Consider the following 16,777-nt stretch of genomic DNA (forward strand, 5'->3'; position numbering starts at 1 on the left):
GCCTTCACAAGTGACGCACTTTCCAGAGCAGACTTTTCTGCCCCCCCCGCTGCTGCCTTAATGGTTTTCACCTCGCTTTCAATTAAGCCCACCCTTTGATCAGTTTCGTTCAGCTTGTCAACAAAGGGTTTTATGGCTTCCACCACCGCCCTGCGCACCAACTCTTCGAGCGACTCCCCTTTCTGCAAGGTGGCCGAGATTGACTTACCGAGAGCGGGACTTTGCTTCTTTGCTGCCATTTTGGGGGGGGGGGGGGCGCCAACAAAATTCTGGAACTCCACGAAGGGGAAGAGCGAGTCTTCTTCAGATCAACCTCTCCTTCACAAACGCTTGTAGAACAGAAGGGATTCGCTTGTTTACAGGCTTCCGCCTGTTTCTTTTACTTGCCGTTTCTCGTTGCCCGGCGGCACTCGAGGCGCCGCGCACATCTGCCGGCCTCCATAGGGACAAACGGGCAATTCCCCCCCCGCATTGATTTTGGGGAGTTCTTCCCACCGCGTCCCGGACCCTGGCTCCCTCCCTGGGAGTCCTGGGGGCTAATCCTTACGGATCAGCCGCCCGGTCAGGGTGCCCGGTCGTTTCCTCCCGGACCAGCCGAGAGGAGCGTCCGGCATGGCTGAGAAAACGAAACCGAATCCCGTAATCTACCTTGAGTCTCAGTGAGTCTCACCAAGAAAGGCAGACTATAAATAATGTAAACAAACGAACAAATAAATACAGATTTCCATCTCCATTGTATAGATTGCTATAGCCATAGTTGCAGAACAACGAATCTGGAAGAATATGGTTAGCGTTACACACGATTGCTGGCAACAATCATTTCAAACTATAGTTCTGGATAGTCCCAGCAAACTGTGGTTATACGAGATCATTGAAAGACAAGGAAAATCCTCTAGAAAGACAGAAGAAGGGGGGAGAGAGTAGCACACAAACCCATTGCAATTTCAGTCAAAATCTGGGAACTGGGAAAGGCTGCATCTGAATTCCTTCCTTAAAAGAAAAATACCTTTGGGAAGCGACAATGACATTCTCAATGCATCTGCCTATTATGAAAATTAAAGTAATTAATCACACCCCTTCTTTACATGTGGTCTTTTCTTACAGAGTTGTAAGAAAATCAAAGAATATATAAAGTACACTGAATGTTTTATTTGCTAAATAAATGGTTATTATAAGTCCTCATAAAAACACGGATATGTGACAACGAAATATAATTAATTTCCCTGTTCATTCAGCATTAGCAAATTACATAGATGTTATGAAAGACTGCAGAAAGGTGACTAAATCTAGACTAACATTGTACATGTGTCTTGGGCTTTCAAACAGAACATTCACCAAAATTTAAGAAGCATTTATCAACTTAAACCCCAAGATTCAATGGATCCAGCCAACAATGTCATAGGAGGAAATACAGTAGCTGTACTAAAGTAGTACTTTCACACATCGCTAGCTACATACCACATGCAGGGTTGCCAGTGTCCTGGAGAAACATCCTGCCTCTTTAATAGAAGATTTGTGTGTAGAAGTAGTTTTCATGGCATGCAGATCAATAACATAACCTGGCAAATAACATCCCATTAAGCTTGTATCAAAGGGGCAGGGTGGTTTTTCTCCAAGCTTTTAGCGACTCAGTCCACATGGTATCGGTACGTAGTCAAAATCATGTGGTTTTGAAGATACAACTGTTTAGCAGACTAAAACATAAATAGAACGTATGTTAAATACATAAAACATGTAGATAAGTTTTTAGTGCTAACTATTGCCTCTTAGCTTTAATTTACATATGCAGTAGTGACTGCAAGCAGGCATATGTAGAGATCTTTGAAGAAGCAATATGACACATGATCTAGGGAAAAGTTCTCTGTAGTAGCTTCCACCCTATAAAACAGCCAACGTGAAGAGGTCAGGAAAGCTCCCATTCTCCTGGCTTTCCACAAAACAATGCAAAACTGAATTATTCAAGAGGGCTTTTTACTCAAGTAGTAGGGTTTTACTGTAGGGAAGTGGTCCAAAAGAGATGCATAAATAATGGGATAGGAAAAACAAACTTTACTTCTATGTACTGTCTCTTGCTGTAAGTATGATCAGACTGGATAGTTTATATGTTGTTTAATATGTCCGTCTTAGAATTGCTTATGTTCTGTTTAGCATTTCTTCCTCTCTATTAGATTTCTGGTAGTATTAAAGGTTTGCAAATTTATATTTATATACCCAATTACATTGTTTATTGAAATGTCTTTGAAACTGATTGTGCTGACTCACACTGTGTAATCCCCCCTAAGTCTCAATGAGAAAGACATAAATAAAGCAAATATATAAATAAATACTATATAAGTCCATTATTGCTTTAATAAGCTTACTATATTCTTCTATCAAGAGATGTTGTTAGGCTCAGCACTGTGGATTAGGAAAGCTGGGAGTGGGTGGGGAGACAGCAATTAATCATTGCAATCCTGAGACCTACTGTGCTGCCAGCAATCGTACATCCTCAGAACTGCGGCACTGCTAGTCTATTCCCTAAGGACTTTGACAGGAGAGCTGCGCTGGCAGCTGAGCCCAGCAAAGCACAGTGAGGCCACTGGCAAGTGCACCCACCCTGCCATTCCTCTGGCAATCCTGCCAGCATCCCCCAGTGACCGCACTGCCCCTCTGTCAGGCATACAAGTGATGAGCAAAGGCACAGCCAACATGTGGGCCGCATTCTCCATTGCCCATCAACACCTCCATGCCGCCATGGCACCGGCAGTCCAGTGACACCCACCTGTGTTGGCACTGCGCAGCCTGTTGGACAGGGTTGGCATCCCCATGTGGGTGGGAGGGGTGGTCTGCTCACCCCCCTTGCCCCTCCACTGCTTCTTCCTCTTTGGTAGTCTCTGGGTTAACGGTTCCAGTCAAAACGGGGGAATGACTGCCAGCCACCTCTCTGGATCCCCCCTTCTCACTGGTGAAAAGAAGAACTCCATGACGGCTGCCTTCCACGGATGGTCTCCTGGGGATTTACCCCCAGCGTGTGTGGGTGTGCAGAATGGGGACCAGCTGCCACTCCTGGATCACCCCCACCCTCTGGACACAATAGCCATTAGTCTGGCATCCCCGGCCCCAGCAGCAGAGAGGGAGATTAACAGCCCCCCTGCACATGGGTGGGACATCACATCCTGGCCTGTTCCCCACAGTAGCATGCAGTGGCTGCAGCTCACCGGAGGACAAGCCATGCTCACTAGTGGGGAGGAATGACCCCATGTTATGTCCTGGGCCACCCTGTAGGTGGTGGGTTGGGAGGGAGGGTTGGTGAGAGGACACATGTCTCAGCTGCGAGTGGTCCAAGCAGCTCTTCAATGCATGCCTATCCCTCGCATGTGACAACCAGTAGACTCCCAAGGCAGTCTGCAGCCACTGCCAATGCGGCCAGGTCAGCCATGCACTCATGGCCTCAGGATATAACCTCCCTCCATTTGCGGCACATCTCCAGCTACTCCCTCTCAATCATTGCCCACATGGCAGAGAAGTTAAGGGGGATGCACTGCACAGGTCGAGGCCCTCATGTCATTGCACAGGCACTGCGTCTCCCATGTTCCCCTCTATGCTGAAGCCCACAGCACCCACCCCCGGATCCCCTGTCCTGGCAACCCATGTTCACCCTCCGCACCCCTTGCCGGTGTCACACTGTTCCCTTGGTGGATATGGAGTCTGCCCACAGCACAGAATAACCACCTGCATGATCACCTCCATCCCAGGCAAACACTTCTGTACTGCTCACTCTTACGGGATGCCCTCGGCTATGACGGCGCAGACCTGCTTTCAAGCTGGCCTTAAGGAGTCATTCCAGTGTGGACAACTCCATCCACATGGTGTACCCAAGGGCCAACACCCACTCCGCCACCATGCACCAAAAAGCCCAACAGTGACTGGTGGCTGAGGTGCCTCTGGTCATGGTGAGGGCAGTGTTGCCATGCTCCACCACCAGGCCATATAGGAGCGCCTTCTCAGCCTCACCCTACTGCTGGCCGCCACACACCCCAGAGCATTCTGTGGCCATGCCATGCCCACAGACAGGAATGCAGAAACAAGGCTGTGCAGTGTAGAAAAGCCCCATGAGACAGACACCCCTCCCCCGTCCCTGGCTGACAAACCACAGGATGGACACAGAGCAGCTGGAAGCTGCGTGCGGGCTGGGGGTAAATGTCAGGCTCCAGGCCAGTGGAATGTGGCCTCCCCTCTCCCACTAACCCTGCTCTTTCTCCACAGCCCCTATGCCAGAGCCCATTCTCCACAGCCCCTATGCTGGAGGCACCATGCCAGGTGATATTGAGAGCATATCTGCACCCTCCAGATCCCACCTGCCTGGATTGTTTCCCCCTGGACCAGGCAGCCATCCGAGCCCTGTGAGAGGAGCTTGGGCCAGCGCTCCAGGGACAAGCCCCAGCCACTAGGGCCATTCCCGTTCTGCAGAACGTGCTTCTGTTCCTCGTTTCATGGCCACTGGCTCATTCCAAGGTGCGGTGACCAAGGTTCTGGAAGTGTCCCAGTCCTCCACAAGCCGCTGTCTCGATAGCTTCCTGAACGCCATACTGAGCGGCCTACCCACCCACTTCCCTGTGGAGAAGAATGCACTGGCCCCCATCATGGCCTCCTTCACAGGATTCCCAAATATCATGGGTGCTGTGGACAGCACACACGTAGTCCTCTACGTCCCCTGAAAGGAGCCCCTAGTCTACTGGGATTGGCATCACATTTATATTTCTGCTCCTTTCCATCCGCTTCCTAAAGTAACCTCCGCTTCCTAAAGTAAATTTCCCACTACAAACAGAGGAGACAACCTCAAAATAGTGTAAGTCTCACTCCAGTTTTCTATCCAATATTGTCATTTATCACTGCGAACATCTAAGAGGAGCGGGGGGGGGGGGGGCGCCAGACAGAAGCAGGGTGCCCAGAGAGAACAAGGTGGCAGAACTGAGCAAAAGAAAACTGATTTGATCAGGAAGGAATTAACTGACTTAGCTCCAGGCAATTTGCAGCTGCTTTTCCCTCATCCCTTCCAAGACAATCAATCCCTTCTCAGGCAGACTTCTGGAGAACATGCTCCCCAACTCTCCCTACCCACAGCTGTCCAAGACTTCATTCTACAACTGAAGTACACTTTTTCTTCTATGGCTCAGACCTAACAGACATACAGCTTTTAATTGTTTAAAAACAATTTTACTTTCCAAATTACAACTCAGCTGGAAATCTCCAGGAAAGTATTTCCATACCTGCAGCCCTGGAATAAAACGAGGATCTTTTTCAACTAACAGGAGTTCTGCTACTCCAGCATTCAAGATGGATCTTGTGATTGCTCCTGGACCAGGGCCCACCTCGCATACATGGGCATCTTTCAGATTGCCAGAATTTCTCACTATCTTATCTGAAAGTAAGAACACAATAAGGGTTTTCATCTGCAAAGCATAGACCACATTAAGAGAAAGATTTTTATTTATTTACATTATTTAAAATCTGCCTTTCTCACTGAGACACAGTGTAAGTCAGTACAATCAATGGAGGGACATTCAATAAACAATATAACAGGAATTTGAAATGAGCAAAAATCCAATACAGTGCTGAAACAAAACATAAGCAAACTGACAACCTATTAAATGATGTGGAGAAACTATCCAGCAGAAACAAAAGACAGTACATAGCAGTATAATCAACAGTTGTTATGCCTTTACAAACGCATCTCTCTGAACCATTTCTTTACAGCACAATCCTATTACCTGTGTTTAAAAAGCCCTTCTAAATAATCCAGTTTTGCTCCCACATTTCTGGCCTTCCATGTAAAGGAGGGAAATTTTTTAAAAGGAACAGGGACGCATTATGACAGAATGATTCAGGAAGACATTTCAATAGAGAGAACAGGACAGTGGACTATACTGCTGATATGTACTATCTGTTGCTGTATGTTTTTATCTTGCTCTCACTACATTATATTTCTACTTATGCAATAAATTTCCTGCATTATTTAGCATGCCATCTTTAATACTTATGTCTCATTTCAGATTAGTGCTGTCCTAGTCCTCCAACCTATGGCGACCCTATGAATGAAGGACCTTCAAAACATTCTATCATTAACAGACTTGCTAGATCCTGCAAACTGGAGGATGTGGCTTCTTTTATTGAGTCAAGCCATCTCGTTTTAGGTCTTCCTCTTTTCCTACTGCCTTCCATTTGTCCTAGCCTTATTGACTTTTCCAGAGAATTCTGTCTTCTCATGATGTGACCAAAGTACAATAGCCACAGTTTTGTTATTTTAGCTTCTAGGGAGAATTCAGGCTTGATTTGATCTAGTACCCACTTATTTGTCTTTTCAGCTGTCCACGGTATCCACAAAACTCTCCTCCAGTACCACATTTCAAATGTATCAATCTTCTTCCTGTCAGCTTTCTTCACCATCCAACTTTCACATCCATACATAGTAATGGGGAATACCATAATTTGGATTATCTTGATATTGGTTCCCAGAGACACATCTTTATCTTTAAGGTCTTATCTAGCTCCCTCACCGCTGCTCTTCCAAAGCTCACTCTTCTTCTGATTTCTTCATTGCAGTCTCTCTTTTGGTTAATGGTTAATGAAAAATCTTGAACTATTTCAATTTCCTCATTGTCATCTTTAAAATTGTGTAATTCTTCAGTAGTCATTACATTATTTATTAGAAGTCCCCTCATTCTATTGATTGTATTGACTTATATTAAGTAATCCGCATTGAATCTCAATGAGAAAGGTGGGCTATAAAGCACATAAATAATTAGATAAATAAGGGTCATTGAAATAATTACTCATATTCTCAGCTAAGCAGAGACAAACCAACATACACTAAAGAGCAGTGCAGCACAATCAAATACAAAATGAAAGGGTATGTTATGTACCAAGAGTTTAAGAAAACAAACTGAGAAAAAGTTACAATTTCTCTCATATACTTCCCTAGGTCAGTACACTTTTTACTTTAGATTTCATGGTGTGTTCATATGATGCTTTGAGCAATTTGCTGAAAATGCAGCAAATCATTTTCAGTAAATAAAAGTATGAGCCTAGCACTGACCTTTGCAGTTGTTAAGACTTTTAATCCTCTCCCCACAAGGAAAAGCCAAAAATCAAGTCAGGACAAATAAATAAACTATTTTCTCAAATCCCAACTTTCTTTTGCCACAGCTGCATGACACTGACTGCATCAGTACAGATGTCACACAAAATGGAACCACTGTACTCCTATAGTCTACTTAAACCCAAATAACATAGCATTTAAGTTCTCATTTGTGTTTCACTGTAATTTTATATCTTGAGCTAGGTCTTCTTTCAACAAGAAATACTTCCATTGAAATAAAGCAAACCTCTCAAATATGCTCACAAGGAAATGCCACATTTCAGCGGTGGAATATAGGTTTTGCACACACAACATTACAGCTACAGTTCCAGTCACCCACAGTTAAAAGATTTCAGGTAGCACAATTCAAACAGCTCTCTTCCTTAATCTTAGAGAGTTGGCTGGAACAGACCATTGGTGCCCAATCTAAATAAGCCATAAGTTTGAAACAGGGTGGATAAAAATCAATGATTTTTTAAAAAAAAATTAAAAAAATCAGATTTTTTTTATTCAAATCGGATTTTTTTGATTTAAATCGGATTTTTTTAATTTAAATTGGATTTTTTTAAATAAAATGCTTTTTGAGGAAAATATATTACCATCCAAAGGTTATTCCATCATGAAATAAAGATTAGTTTTTAATTATGTAGAATAAGGCTGTATATGTTTAATTTTTTTGTTTAATAAATTCCATTAATCCATTCACAATGTCATGCTCTTCCAGAGGTTTTTTAAGATTATTGGGCAGTTTCTCTGCCTACAAGATATTATCACAGATGCTTGGTTTTGCAGTTCTCAAAACTGAATTTGTGTCAGCTCAGCAGAGATCACATGCCTCTTCTTCACAGCAAAAATGTTATAACATGAACAGAGTTGAGAAAAAGACCTTAATCCTATTGTTCTACAAACCTATGAAGACAGAATCAACCCCTTCAGTGCTAAGTTTCAAGAAGTTCAGTGAATAGAAACAATATTTTTCTGATTGTTTGGAGTGGAATAGATCTGCACAAGAAGAAACTAAGTGTGAGGAGGGAGGGGCAAGCAGTACAAAATGAAAGTGAAACTTTTTGAGCACAATACTGCACAAGTCTTTGGATCTTTTGTGTGTATGACCTGAGGTTTATCACATTCTTTCCTTGGAGGAAAAAACCTATAATGGCAGCAGGCCGTAAAAGAGACCCAGTTTGGGAATACTTTAATGAAGTTCCTTTACCTATCGGTAAGGCAGGCATGCGTGCAAAATGCAAACACTGCAACAAAGAAATGCAAGGCCTGGTGGCCCGAATGAGGCAACATCATGAGAAGTGCTGTGATGAAGATGACCAAAGAAACACATTTGAACAGGCAGGATCTTCAGGTTGGTAAACATTTTTATTGAGTCATATTTCTAAAGACTGCCTTGAACTGTCATGTTTGAGCAAAATTATATTTCTTATTACTACCGCATGTTACTGTCATTTGGTACAGTTATGAAGAAAAGCAAATATTCCTTTTGGGGCAGTGCTGTACAATAAGCAGAAATTGTATAAACAATAAAATAACAGCACTGACTTTTTTGTTTAGGGGAATTCATCGTCAACATTAAGGATTCTGGAAACTATCCACCTTCAAGATCACCATCCTCCTGTTCTACAGTTTCAGAGTTATCCATCCCGGATAGTGCTTCATTTGCATCATCATCAGACACCCACAGTATATCACCTAAAAGAAAGAAAAAACCCTTCCCTCCTGGAACCACCATAGATAAGTTTGTGATAAAAACTAGCAGATTAGAAAAAGAGTTAATTGATGAAAAAATTGCCCAGTTTGTTTATGCAACGAACTCTTCTTTCCGTCTGACTGAGAACCCACATTTCATTAATATGGTTCAATCACTGAGACCAGGATACAGTCCACCCTGCATAGCAGATGTTGCAGGGAAACTGCTGGATAAAGTGTATGACAGAGAAATGGAGCAATGTGCAACAGCTCTGGAGGGTAGAATTGTTAACCTAAGTATTGATGGGTGGAGTAATGTCCACAATGATCCTGTTGTATGTGCTTGTATAACAACAGAAGAAGGGAAAGTCTTCCTTGCACAAACAATTGATACGTCAGGAAATGCACACACAGCAGAATACTTACAAGAAGTGGCAGTAAAAGCTATAACAACATGTGAACAAAAATTCAAATGTCTAGTACGCAGTTTGGTCACAGACAATGCTGCAAATGTATCCAAGATGTGAAGAAATTTAGAAGAGCAGGAAGGGAATACAAAGCTAATAACATATGGTTGCAGTGCTCATTTGCTGCACCTCTTAGCCAAAGACTTAAGTGTTCCAGAAATAAAGACTAATGTTGTTGAAATTGCTAAATACTTCCGTAACAATCATTTTGCTGCAGCAGCTCTGAAAAGGATGGGTGGAACCAAGCTAACGCTCCCACAAGATGTTAGATGGAACTCTGTGGTGGACTGTTTTGAGCAGAGTATCAAGAACTGGCCTATTCTGATGACAGTTTGTGAACAAAATCGAGATAAAATAGATGGCACTGTCATGGCCAAAATCCTCAACATTGGGCTTAGGAGAAATGTTGAACATATGCTGAGCATCCTGAAACCCATCTCTGAAGCTTTAAACAAAATACAGAAAAATAGCTGTTTTATTGCTGATGCTGTTGAAATTTGGAAGGAACTGAGTGAACACTTAAAAACAGAACTACACATGGACAGAATTAAATTACAAGCATTAAAAAAACTAACGGGACAAGCACTGTCTCCAGCTCATTTTTTGGCAAATATTGTCAATATCCAGTACCAGGGTCAAAACTTAAGTGCTGAGGAAGAGGAGTTAGCTATGACATGGGTATCCAGCAATCATCCATCTGTACTGCCAGCTATAATAAACTTCAGAGCTAAGGGGGAACCATTCAAGAAATATATGTTTGCTGAAGATATTTTAAAGAAAGTCACACCAGTGAACTGGTGGAAGTCACTTAAGCACTTGGATTTAGAGACTGTTCAAGTAATGATTTCACTTTTAACAGCAGTAGCTTCTTCTGCAGGCGTTGAAAGAATATTCTCTTCCTTTGGACTCATTCATTCTAAATTGAGAAATCGTTTGGGACCCAATAAAGCAGGAAAGCTTGTTTTTCTTTTCCAGATTTTGAACAAAGATGAAGATGACGAGTGAGCTACAGAGGACAGTATTTAAGTTTTTCATGTGTAGGCTGGGCTGACAGTCTAAGTTTCTTAAAATATATATATTTTGTTTAGCCAAATTAGTTAACAAACATGGATGTTTGTTTAAGCAAATAACATATGCTGTAATGTTATTGTTTCAGTTGAATAAATAAAACTATTTAAATTGTTATTATTAAGGTAATGATTATTTTTCTCCTTCCAATAAAGTACAACAGAAAAGTTGTCCAAATATGAATGATTAACCTAAACTGGGGCAGGGTGGATTTGATTTAAATCAAACTGATTTAAATCACGATTTAAATCACGATTTAAATCACTAGTCAGTAAGGCTTGATTTAAATCATAGTTTTCTACATAAAGACTAATTCTTGCTGGTATAACTTTAATATGCAAGTAGATGAAGATTTTTAGAATAACAACTTTTCATATTAGTTTTACAGTTGTATAAAATATTGATTTTAATACTATTAGAAACACATTATAGTTAATTTATTGTGAGATGAATTATCCCCAGTTTAGGTTAATCATTCATATTTGGACGACTTTTCTGTTGTACTTTATTGGAAGGAGAAAAATAATCATTACCTTAATAATAACAATTTAAATAGTTTTATTTATTCAACTGAAACAATAACATTACAGCATATGTTATTTGCTTAAACAAACATCCATGTTTGTTAACTCCTCACACTTAGTTTCTTCTTGTGCAGATCTATTCCACTCCAAACAATCAGAAAAATATTGTTTCTATTCACTGAACTTCTTGAAACTTAGCACTGAAGGGGTTGATTCTGTCTTCATAGGTTTGTAGAACAATAGGATTAAGGTCTTTTTCTCAACTCTGTTCATGTTATAACATTTTTGCTGTGAAGAAGAGGCATGTGATCTCTGCTGAGCTGACACAAATTCAGTTTTGAGAACTGCAAAACCAAGCATCTGTGATAACATCTTGTAGGCAGAGAAACTGCCCAATAATCTTAAAAAACCTCTGGAAGAGCATGACATTGTGAATGGATTAATGGAATTTATTAAACAAAAAAATTAAACATATACAGCCTTATTCTACATAATTAGAAACTAATCTTTATTTCATGATAGAATAACCTTTGGATGGTAATATATTTTCCTCAAAAAGCATTTTATTTAAAAAAATCCGATTTAAATAAAAAAAATCCGATTTAAATTTAAAAAAATCTGATTTTTTTGTTTTTTTTTAAAAAATCATTAATTTTTATCCACCCTGAACAGGGGATAATTCATCTCACAATAAATTAACTATAATGTGTTACTAATAGTATTAAAATCAATATTTTATACAACTGTAAAACTAATATGAAAAGTTGTTATTCTAAAAATCTTCATCTACTTGCATATTAAAGTTATACCAGCAAGAATTAGTCTTTATGTAGAAAACTATTATTTAAATCAAGCTTTACTGACTAGTGATTTAAATCATGATTTAAATCAGTTTGATTTAAATCAAATCCACCCTGGTTTGAAATATTTCATATTTCATTTATTTATATCCTGGTTTTTCCATATAAATCTCCAAACGGGATTTATAAATTATACAGTCCAGAAAAAAAACTATATAATGAAACCACAATATTAGAAAATTATAAAACAGCAGAGTAAAATATAAGCAGTGAAATCCAACCAGCTGGCAAAGGTTAGAAGCAAGAACAGTCAATAACAACCCTGAAAAAAGTTTTAACCCAGTTCCTAAAAGTATATAGCACTGGCACCTCCCTGATGTTTTTGGAAAGGACATTCTATTAAAAGGTTCCTACCACAGTAAAGGTGATTTTTTTGGTCACCACTTGCCTCATTTTTGAGAAATGTGAAGAAGAGTCTCCAAAGCAAATCTTAAGTCATACTGGAGAAGGAAGTCCTTCAGATACCCTGGTTCTAAATCCACATAGGGTTTTATAAATCAAAACCAGATCATGCTCAAAAACATACTGAGACACATCTGAAATCTCTGAACTCTGCCAAGTTATGCATGGACCAGAGGAGAAAGGCTTGGAATGTCTTTTTGCCAACTGAAGAAGATGAACAGAGCTTCTGTTCCTTGTACTTGGCCTGGGTGTCAACAGATAGTGCAAGTCAAACTGATCTTAGTACTTTGTCTCTTAGCCATGGCTTGTTGCCTACAGCCCTAGTGAGCCTGCCTACTGAAAATAACACCAGCCAAGAATGCTGGATCATCATATTGTAGATGTTTTTGTCTGTTTGTTTAAAATGATCTTATAAATTTGTTTTGTAAGCCTCTGAGTCTGCAGATGGAAATAAAAGTTTATATTAAATTTTTAAAAATCCCGGACAGTAACGTAGCTCCTGAACAAAATGAAGTTTCTGAAAAGTTTTCAAAGGCAGGCCCATACGTAAGAGCAATCTAACATGGATGTTACAAGCATGTAGAACTCTGCCTAACAAAGGCCACAGCTGACACATCAACAGTGCCATAGTCGAGCCCAGCAGCCATCTTGCTTCAGTTCAGAAGGCTACAAACTGCTGCCGCCCATGCCAGCAGACATGCCATGAACTGAAATAACCCATGGAGTACAAGTACTGGGCTAGACACACCAATGGTCTGAATCTGCATAAGGAAACTTTACCAGGTCCTCAGCTTACCTTCATATTCTTTGAAAACACCATATGTGAGAAGGCTGTCAACAGGACAGACCTCAACGTATGATGCCAAACCACTCGCAGCATTCTGTACTGTGAGAATAAGTATAACTGAACCCTGAGGCATCATAGGCACTCTTGAATATCATAATATTACAACATTTAAGCCTTGTTTGAAGGCTTTAAAAGCATTTCATTCAGAGCCAAGCTACAAGTGACTTTTTTCACATGGACAACACTTTATCGTTTTCACAAGTTTTCCTGGGAACTGGAGTCCCAGTGTCGTTCCCCTCTCTGTTAGTATCACTGCCTGAAGAGCCAGAGAAAGCTGGCTGCAGCAGCAGCTTTTGCAAATTGTTCCTCCAGCCACAAGCCGGCTCTCAACGATCGTTTGGGGGCAGGCAACTGGTACTTTCTCCCTGGGAGTCCTGCTCCCGGGGAGCTGCTCTGGAGAAAGCCGCCCCTCCCTTGCTCCTGAGCTCCTGGAGAAAAACTGGAATGAGGGCAGATTCTTCCGCTGTCGCTGCGGCTGGAGCTTCACCGACACGGCGGCTTTCTCCAGAGCAGCTCCCCGGGAGCAGGACGCCCAGGAAGAAAGTAGCAGCTGCCCGCCCCCAAACGATTGTGGCTGGAGGAACGATTTGCAAAAGCTGCTGCCGCCGCCAGCTTTCTCTGGCTCTTCAGGCAGCAATTCTAACAGACAGGGGAAGGACACTGGGACTTCAGTTCCCAGGAAAACTTGCGAAAACGATCAAGTGTTGTCCACGTGAAAAAAGTCACTCATAGCTTGGCTCTCTGTTTAACAAACATCTATTATCAGAAAACATCACTGCAAATAAAATCTATCCATGTTTTTTCAGAACAATCAAGATGTGCTTCAATAAAAACTGAAAAAGACAATTAACCTGAAAGTCTCAGGTCCAGAAGAAAGTTCTGAGATAGCTGCTTTACGGCTCGGAGCTTAAACAGTTTAATAATCTCTCCAATAGTTGGAAGAGGTGGGAGACGGAAAGTAGCCACTTGTCTTGATGCAGCCATAAATCAAAAGGTTTATTTTTTCCCACTAAGAGAACATGAGAACAAAGAAATATTAGAACAGAATCAAATATTCAACTAATGAATAATTTGCAAGTAGGGATTTAGTTCTTATTACACAGAGAGAAATGTGGGGTGCAAATGATGTAAATAACTACAAAATTCCAACAAACAATATTGACCAATGGATTTAGAATTGTCCTACCCTGCTTAGGATGGCACCTTGGCCTTTTAGAAGCACTCTCAATCCAATTTTTAATATATTCTCAAAAAAAGCAACAATCTGAGCAAGATATTGCTGAAGAATATGGAGATGTTACCTACTTTTAAATTGTGGTATTGTGTTTAGTACAAGGATCTCATACACCTTGTTAAACCATTGCTTGGTAGTACGTATGCATGCATTTCCATTTCCATGGAGCTGCTATTAGAAATGCTACTGTTGTCAACAATAATCAACTCAGGCGAGGTATGTAATCTACATCTGGATCCAATAATTGTACAAATCAATCCAGGTTTTTAAGCAGAGGCTAAATGACCATCTGACAGCAATGCTGATTTTGTGAACCTAGACAGATCACGAGAGGGAGGGCAGGAAGAGTGACATCAGTGCTTAGTTCTTGTGGCTCCTTCTTACACGCCCAGGGTAATCACCACCCTGGAGTCAGGAAGCAATTTTTCCTAGGACAGTTTGGCTAGGGATCCTGATGGTGTTTTGCCACCTTCTGGGCATGGAGCAGGGGGTCAACGGGTGTGTGTGTGGGGAATAGTTGTGAATGTCCTGCACTGTGCAGGGAGTTGGACTAGATTATCCTGGAACTCCCTTCCAACTCTATGATTCTACGATCCAGGGAAATTTAGCGTCCAATGATTTTGATGATACCTCAAGACTTCTGTCACTTCACGCAAGCCCAGGAAGAGCTTCCTTATTTCCTACATCCTTTCCAAACTTAATTCAAGCATCGGGCCCATATACAATGTAGTATAGTCAGTGTCAGATACCACCACAATAAAATTGTATGTAATTTTTAAATATTGGCTGATGAGGATTTGACCAATACAGACTCCCCATATCTCTTTTACAATTTCACCTACCCCCATATTTACAGTAGGTGATTTTTTTAACAAAAGGACCTCCTTAAACATGTTATATATTGTGCAATTAGGATGCATCTGTCTAGACAGAATGAATTCTTCAATAACCTTCCTACATTTTTGAGTCTCAGTATTTTGTAAAGGGTATCATTTACTAGGGAAGCAGGATGCAGGATTATATAGCCCTCAATTACCACTACCACCTTTTTATTTATCTTCATTTATATTTCACTTTTCTCTCCAATGTAGAACTAAAGTGGCTTAAAACATTCTTCCTTTCTCCATTTTATTCTCTTCACTAGTTGTTCACTATGTGCAATGTTTTGCTCACTCTGGTTAAAATGAACCCTGGGATGCTCCTAAACCCAATTTAAGAACCTTAATTAAACCTGATTCCAAAGCAGGTAAGGCAAACTGTGAGATCCAGTGATGTTGGAGCAGGGGGAAAGTAAGCTTAACTCTCACACCTGTGGCATTTCCCAAAAGAAAAGCCCCCACGAACACTTTTCTCATCCTACCAGGTCTAAGCTCTATATGGGATCCCCACCAAGTGGGGCTTAGCCCAGGAGCAGCATTTTCGGTTTGGGAAACTGGATGGGAAGGTTAACAGTGACCCGCCCTTCTTGCCTGCAGTGCAGCCCTTAAACCATAAAGCCAAAAACAAACAACAGTCAGTGTTATCTAATCACTTCACTACAATATTAAATGTAGTTTGGGCTCAACTCATACCAAACAATTTGCAAGGACCAAAACCCTTACAGCCTTGGTGGGGAGGGGGACTTAAGCAGCGTGGACAGCTCACACAATTGCACCTTGGGTAGAACTATGGGCAAATGTTAGTGGAGTCGCCACCTGAGCGCGCGAAACAAACCACGACTGCTCTTGAGCCTTTTACAGCAACTGAAAAGGGGGGGGGGTTGACAGTACCGAAATTAATATTATCAGCTGTCATCGGCAGATACAGGCTCTGTTCAAGGCACAGGAGCAGGGGTTGCCTACGCGAGCGAGAAACTCTCCGATCGCTCAAGGGCGCCGGGGGAGTGGGGTGTTCCCACCAAGACTTCATCATCGGCCGAAGGCCGTAACGAACCACGGCGCTCTCATCGCCCTTGTGCGCACGCGTAATACGGGGACGAGTGCTACACGTGAAAGCGCACGGCGGGTTAAATCCGCCCGGTCGACTTACACTTAGAAACCTTTGCCCTCAGCAGATGGTACAAAGAAGACGGAAGGACACGCCAGGTCGAAATTTTGACAGGCTGCCTGTTTTTGTTTGTAACAAACTCTTGTCGACATCCACCGCCACAACAAAAGCCAAAATTGCCTTTGTAACCCCGATGACCGCTAACCGGAAATACGTATTATTTACTTCCTGCTTTAAGAAGGGACGCTCTGTTCTTGACTGCTCTGAAGAAGGAAGTCCGCCCAAGAGAGAGTTTCCGCTTTCTCGTTAGCTGGCGCTTTTCTCTCTGCGACGTTCAAGGCTCTCTCGCGGCGTTTCCATCTTCAGTCCGTTCTGAGCGCCCGTGCAGTGCCGGGCAAAGCGATTCAGGGAGACCTGCGCGTCCGTTTTTTCCCCTCAGCGCTAGTGGGCTTAGCCTCTCTTCCCCACCCCCCACCCCCAACTTGCCCATATAAAAGTGTCTCTGAGTGTGTGCAGAAGGCCTTTCTTTCACTAATGAATAACCGAGGATTAGTCTTTTCTTACCATCCTCAGA

The 16,777-nt window shown here is 41.8% G+C and overlaps 1 protein-coding gene across 3 annotated transcripts in view; it reads right to left on the bottom strand.

Annotated features, from left to right (window-relative positions):
* Positions 1-16,395, bottom strand: part of TFB1M (transcription factor B1, mitochondrial) — a 62,313-nt gene extending 45,918 nt beyond the window's left edge. The window contains exons 1-3 of one of the 3 annotated variants that reach the window (XM_054969842.1): positions 16,246-16,395; positions 13,835-13,992; positions 5,250-5,401 (exon numbers count right to left, since the gene is read on the bottom strand). In XM_054969842.1, coding sequence (XP_054825817.1) covers positions 5,250-5,401; positions 13,835-13,967 — 285 coding nt within the window. In that variant the 5' untranslated portion in view covers positions 13,968-13,992; positions 16,246-16,395. Of the gene's footprint in view, positions 1-2,761; positions 2,784-5,249; positions 5,402-13,834; positions 13,993-15,986; positions 16,150-16,245 lie in introns of those variants that run through there. The other 2 variants (XM_054969843.1, XM_054969844.1) reach the window with 2 other exon arrangements.
* Between the last annotated feature and the right edge of the window lie 382 nt (positions 16,396-16,777).

This window comes from Eublepharis macularius, chromosome 1, assembly GCF_028583425.1.
Source record: "Eublepharis macularius isolate TG4126 chromosome 1, MPM_Emac_v1.0, whole genome shotgun sequence".
NCBI classification, from domain to species: domain Eukaryota; kingdom Metazoa; phylum Chordata; class Lepidosauria; order Squamata; family Eublepharidae; genus Eublepharis; species Eublepharis macularius.